The sequence below is a fragment of the Cebus imitator genome, unplaced genomic scaffold, assembly GCF_001604975.1.
Source record: "Cebus imitator isolate Cc_AM_T3 unplaced genomic scaffold, Cebus_imitator-1.0 Scaffold62, whole genome shotgun sequence".
In the NCBI taxonomy this organism is placed as follows: Eukaryota; Metazoa; Chordata; class Mammalia; order Primates; family Cebidae; genus Cebus; species Cebus imitator.
The window spans coordinates 3,009,410-3,016,430 of NW_016107377.1; the positions used below are offsets into that span (position 1 = coordinate 3,009,410).

At 38.3% G+C, this 7,021-nt stretch overlaps 1 protein-coding gene across 1 annotated transcript in view; it reads left to right on the forward strand.

Moving 5' to 3' along the window:
* The window catches only part of RC3H1 (ring finger and CCCH-type domains 1), a 93,459-nt gene that overhangs the window by 39,477 nt on the left and 46,961 nt on the right, over positions 1-7,021 (forward strand). Inside the window, exons 5-6 of the mRNA XM_017529911.2 lie at positions 349-524; positions 4,472-4,672. Coding sequence (XP_017385400.1) covers positions 349-524; positions 4,472-4,672 — 377 coding nt within the window. The remainder of the gene's footprint in view (positions 1-348; positions 525-4,471; positions 4,673-7,021) is intronic.

Below are 7,021 nucleotides of genomic sequence, written 5' to 3' on the forward strand. Positions count from 1 at the left end.
AGTAGAGACGGAGTTTCACTATGTTGGCCAGGATGGTCTCGATCTCTTGACCTCGTGATCCGTTCATCTCGGCCTCCCAAAGGGATTACAGATGTGAGCCACCGCACCCGGCGATAGAAGTTTTTCTTAAATGCATTAATCACTTAGCTGCTTTCTTCATAAAATATATAGAATGTAGTACAAAATTGCCCACAAAAATGGTTTGAAAAGTGTGTTGCTGGTTAATTTTATTGTGTTGCCAGTTAATTGAGTGATAGCTGCCGACACGATTGAGTATTCCCTTTCTAATACATGGATTTACCTTATTTATATACTTGATAAATTTTGGTTTTGCCCAACTTTCCCTAGCAATGCAGGAGGAAGCTTTAAAGCTGGTTCTGCTGGCCTTAGAAGACGGTTCTGCTTTGTCAAGAAAAGTATTGGTTCTCTTTGTGGTGCAAAGGTTGGAGCCACGGTTTCCTCAAGCCTCTAAAACTAGCATTGGGCATGTTGTTCAGCTCCTTTATAGAGCCTCCTGTTTCAAGGTATGAACCTACCTTAAAGCTCAGCTTGAAAGGAAAACATTGTTCTTTCCCCAAACTTAAGTAGTAAAACTTTGAGTTTAGTGAAGTTGCCTGTGTCTTTTCAGAAAATTTCAGCAATTTTTCTTTATTCTTTTAAAGAATGTAGATAGTGTCTTATTACAGTTAAATCCTATTATATTGAATTTTTATATGTTCAGTATTGAACAATATAGATCAAATCAAGGTTTATAGATTTTTGTATTTGAAGAGACTAAGAAACTATGTCACCAAGACTATGCAGAATTGGTCTGAAGAGAGAGTTATTGAAGCACAGGCTGGAGTGCAGTGGTGTGATCTCAGCTCACTGCAACCTACACCTCCTGGGTTTAAGTGATTCTCCTATCTCAGCCTCCTGAGTAGCTGAGATTGCAAGCAGGGCCAGCCTGGCTTGCTAATTTTTGTATTTTTAGTAGAGATGGGGTTTTGCCGTGTTGGACAGGCTAGTCTTGAACTCCTGACCTCAGATGATCTGCCTGCCTGGGCCTCCCAAAGTGCTGGGATTAAAAGGGTGAGTCACCAAATAAATTTTATTCAGAGATTTTCTCCTAGTGTAATTTCTCATATACAATAATGAAGCTCCGTTTGCCATTTCAGTTTATATGGTAATGCTGGACGTAGTCCCTTATCCCAAATTGAATCAGCGCTGCCTCAAATATTGTTACTCATGTACGATTTATTGTGCGTCCAGTATTATTTTTCTGACTTTTTCTTTTTTTTGAGATGCAGTCTTGCTCTGTCACCCAGGCTGTAGTACAGTGGTGCAGTCTCAGCTTACTGTATCTTCTGCCTCCTGGGTGAAGCAGTTCTCCAGCCTTAGCCTCCTAAGTAGCTGGGATTACAGGCACCTGCCACCACACCCAGCTAATTCTTTTTTTTTTTTTAATTTTTGTAGAGACAGGGTTTTACCATGTTGGCCAGGCTGGTCTTGAAATCCTGACCTCAGATGATCTGCCCACCTCAGCCTCCCAAAGTGCTGGGACTACAGGTGTGAGCCACCAGAGCTAGCCTCTTTTCCTGACTTTTAAAAATCAAACTGTCTTGATTCTGGCACAGCTCATAACCAGTACTTGAAAACCGTGTCTTTTAAAAACAATTGTTAATTCATTCATGTTAGCTGTAAGGAAATGCATTCTCAGATCACCACATTCTGTAAGCTGACACACATAAACTAAAAAACCGCCACATTAGCTATCCTACTAAATTCTATTATCTCATCCTTTGAGAAGGAGGAAATCGTTCACAAAATTAACCGGAGAGCATACAGATTTCATTTAAACAAAAACAATTTTAAATCTCTAGCTAAATGGTGACCTTATTCTGTTTCTTTGTGGAGTCAGACTATATACTGAAAATGGGCCTCTATTTTCTGTGGGTGCCTCTGGAGCTGTAAGAACCCCTAGCTAAAATTACTTTAACTGGTCAGATTGTCTCTGAATAACTCACTCGTTGTAGTGGTTAGAGTAACGTGATTTTACAGTGTAGTAAATCATGTTTACAGACTACATTCTAGAGTGTCTGTCTGCTTGCAGTGTTAATTGTCCATTAACAACACCAGACAGCTATAATATAGGAAACTTTGGAAAGAAAAAATGCAACCTTCCCCTGCGAATTTAAAAGAAAGAAAGAAAACATTCAGTCTTCCCCTGTGAGTTTAAAAGAAAGAAAATATTCAGCCTTCCCCTGTGAAGAAGAATACATGATCAAGAAAATCCAGAATACCCATGAAGCGAACCTCTCTGAACTCTAAAGCATTAACAGTAATATGGCCGGGTGCAGTGGCTCACACCTGTAATCCCAGCACTTTGGGAGGCCAAGGGAGATGTATCATTTGAGGTCAGGAGTTTGAGACCAACCTGGCCAACATGGTGAAACCCTGTCTCTACTAAAAAATTTTTTTAAATTACCTGGATGTGGTGGCATGCATCTGTAATCCCAGCCACTGGGGAGGATGAGGCAGGAAAATTGCTTGAACCCAGAAGGCAGAGGTTGCAGTGAGCCGAGATTACACCACTGCACTCCAACCTGGGCAACAGAGCGAGACTCCACCTCAAAAAAAAAAAAAAAGCGTTAACAGGAATAAAGAAAATTGGAAATTTGCAAAAATCTGCTTTTTCACTCAGGTCATGATTATTTTCTTTGCAGGAATATGTGTCCATACAGCTGTGTTCTTTCTGGGTCCTTTTAGTATCTCCTATATTTCCATTTGAACAGCCCTTTTGAGCTGCAGGATAATTTGTTCTTTCTTACTAAAGTTCTGAGACTTAGACATTTCATCTCTTGGAAATCCTTGATTGTTTTTAGTTAAAGAGAGTGGTGAGAGCCAAGTTCAGGGAACCATTATTACATACAGAAAGCATACTCTGCATTTTAATGAGGTTCAGCATATATTGAGGGGATGCTAAACATGCATTGGTCTTTTGGCTTGCCTTTTAATAATGGCACAATATATTCAGTTTTTGTGACTGTAGTTCTTGATTTTTATCAATTTGGTTTGCATATGTATGTTTCTAACAAAATGTAAGTTAGACTTTCTTCCTTGTAATGAATAAATGTATTCTAATAGAATACATCCCACAAGACTCACTCTTTCAAAAAACAATGCATACGTTTATTTATTAATTTGTTTTTTGAGAGAGAGAGTCTTGCCTGGGATCAAGCAATCCTTCCACCCAACCTCACCAGTAGCTGGACTACAGGCACATGCCACCACTCATGTTAATTTTATAGCAGTGTGACTTAGAAGTCCTGATTACAATATTTTGTAGTTTCTTTGGTGAGAGGGATGAAAATGGGAATTTTGTACAATAAGAAGATGAGTCCTTGTGGTAATAAAATGTTAACAAGGCAAAATGTATTCTAAAACATGTTAGGGTAGAGGTTATCTTAGACTAGAATTAATTAGTTTACTTTGATTTGTTAAGCATTTGGCCTAAATCCAACTTGACTCAGAATATAAGTTATTGGGGTGATATCAATATACCTACCTCAACAAGTTAAGAGAAGTAAATGAGTTAATCCAGCACTATAATGGTTAATAATGTAATTTAATATATTGGCTGGCACATACTAAGTGCTGAAAAAGTGGTAGCTATTTTTATTACTAAATGATATTATCATTATTATGACTAGTCTAGCATCTCACACTTTGCATTTTCTGGTCGGAGCCCACAAAACTCCCACAAAACTCCCTGGAAAATTAAGGCAAGTACAAATTAAATCATTTTTAGAATCGCACCAGCATCTGAAGCTATACAGTCATCAGTCCCAACCAGCTCATTGTCAGGCAAGCCCAGGAGTCACAATCCATATTTATGGAGAAGAAACGTATTGTTTTTCAGAATATATAATTGTATTAGTGTTTCCTTTTTTTCAAAAATGTATATACATACACATACACCTTAAACTGCACGTATGTGTTAAAGTCTATCAAATCTTTGGATTTCATTCCAGCACATGCAGATTGACTATCCCTAACACAAAAATCCAAAATCCAAAACTTTTGAACAGCAACATGATGCTCACATGCTCATTGGAGCATTTCAGATTTTCAGATGAAGGATGCTCAAGTGGTTTAATGCAGATATTCCAAAATTTGAAAAAATCTGAAATCTGATACAATTCTGACCTAAGCATTTTGGATAAGAGATTTTCAGTCTATATTGATGCTTTCTGAAAGGCCTACCAGAAAATGTTGGCCTAAATCCAACTTGATTCAGAATGTAAGTTATTGGGGTGATAATAATATACCTACCTCAACAAGTTGAGGAGAAAATATTTTGCAGGCAAATGGTATATTCCATTTTAATCTTGCTGTTGCTGCTAAATTTGTTACATTAAAAATTATGTGTTCATATAAAGCATAAACTCATTTTTTAAACTTTATTATGAGATTATTTGTGTCTTATTAGGTCACCAAACGCGATGAAGACTCTTCTTTGATGCAGCTGAAAGAAGAATTTAGAACCTATGAAGCTCTGAGGCGAGAACATGACTCCCAGATAGTGCAGATTGCTATGGAAGCCGGCTTACGAATTGCACCAGACCAATGGTCCTCTTTGCTTTATGGAGACCAGTCTCATAAATCTCACATGCAGTCCATTATTGACAAGGTAGAATCTTTTTTGTTCCTTACTTCTTAGACTAATCTTGGAGTTTTGGTAATCTGTGATTTGATAATTCATTTAACAAATGCATGTTAAAGTGAATACTGTATAGCTTTTGTAAATTGTATTTATAGCCAAGTGTCATGTCATAACTAATCACATTACAGTACTACTTTGTTCATATAAAGATTTGATTAGTTTATTTTTTGTTTTATTTTATATTGAATCTGGGTGTCACTCCGTGGCCCAGGCCCAACTGTGGCTCACTGTGGCCTCAATCCTCTGAGCTCAATTGATCCTCCTGTCTCAGCCTACCGAGTAGCTGGGACTACTGGCATGTACCACCACAGTCTGGCTAGATTGGTTTCTAATGCTTTATCCGACACTTTCCCACATTCCTTTGAGAGTCCACCATTTCTATTTTGTCATTGCCTTTCCCTTCATTTTTTGTTCTCTTAGAGTTTTGATCATTGTGTTAAACCCATTTTCTAAATGCTTTTATTGTCTTTCTATAGCAGACATTTAATGATCTGGAAGATCTATACATTGAGGTTTCTTGTGGTTCTTCACCAGAATAATTATACAAAATAATACAGTTATCACCTTTCTAAGTTTGATCAAATTCCCAGTACACATATTCACTTTATCTGTTGTCTATTATGATGAAAGGCCATTAGAATAGATGTGAATTTTAGGTTAGGCTTCATTATTTGCCTTTTTTTTTTCTTTTGAGACATTCTTACTCTGTCACCCAGGCTGGAGTACAATGGTATGATCTTGGCTCACTGCAACCTTTGCCTCCTGGGTTCAAGCATTCTCCTTCCTCATCCTCCTGAGTAGCTGGGATTAGAGGCATGTACCACCTCGCCCGGCTAATTTTTTGTGTTTTTAGTAGAGACGGGGTTTCACCATGTTGCCCAGGCTGGTCTCGAACTCCTGAGCTCGGGTGATTCCCCTGCGTTAGCCTCCCAAAGTGCTGGGATTACAGGAGTGAGCCACCACGCCTGGCTGAGGCTCCATTATTTGTATCTTTACTTAAGAGCCATGTTTCCCTTAAAATCAGAGTAATACACGTTGGGAGGCCGAGGCAGGTGGATCACAAGGTCAGGAGATCGAGACCATCCTGATCAACATGGTGAAACTCCCTCTTTACTAAAGACACAAAAATTAGCTGGGCATAGTGGCGTGTGCCTGTAGTCCCAGCTACTTGGGAGGCTGAGGCAGGAGAACTGCTTGAACCCAGGAGTCAGAGGTTGCAGTGAGCCAAGATCGCGCCATTGCACTCCAGCCTGGGTAACAAGAGTGAAACTCCATCTCAAAAAAAAAAAAAATCAGAGTAATACTGTAACTGTTTTTATTGTAAATCAACATGAAATATATGAAAGTGCTATAAAAACATGATGAAACCCCGTCTCTACTAAAAATACAAAAATTAGTTGGGTATGGTGGTGGGCACCTGTAATCCCAGCTACTCAGGAGGCTGAGGCAGGAGAATCGCTTGAACCCAGGAGCTGGAGGTTACAGTGAGCCAAGATCTCTGGCACTACACTCCAGCTGGGCAACAGTGCAAAAAAAAAAAAAATCTTAAAACACCATATAATATATAGTATGTTCTATAATATTATTATTTAAGTTTGCTATTGTATCTTTTCTTTTTGAGACAGAATTTCACTCTTGTCATCCAGGCTAGAGTGTGCTGGCGTGATCTTGGCTCGCTGCAACCTCTGCCTCCCAGGTTCAAGCAATTCTCGTGCCTCGGCCTCCTGAGTAGCTGGGATTACAGGCATCTGCCATCATGCCAGGTTAATTTTTGTGTTTTTAATAAAGGGTTTCACCATGTTGGCCAGGCTGGTCTCGAACCCCTGACCTCAGGTGATCCACGTGCCTTGGCCTCCCAAAGTGCTGGGATTACAGGTCTGAGCCACTGCGCCAGCAATTTCACTATTGTATCTCAAATGCTAGAATCACAGCGATGATTGCCAACCCTAGAGACCACTCTACATTTAACTTAAAGAAATAGAGTCAAATAGTAAGATTAAAAAACAAATAATTAACGTTACTAAAATGGTATCTAGTGGTTTTAAATAACTCATTTAATCCTTTCAACAGCCTTGTATTATCCATTTTAGACAAAGACAAAGGGAAGTTAATATGTTTTTCCAGCATCACATAGAGATAATAAGTAACAGAAGTGGATTTGAACTTGGGCATTCTCACTGTAGAATCATGTTCTTAACCACTAACCTTTTACCAAACTATCCAAACTATTTTTTCCTTTTTTTTTTTTTTTTTTTTTTTTTTTTTTTTTTTTTTTTTTTTTTTTTTTTTTTTTTTTTTTTTTTTTTTTTTTTTTTT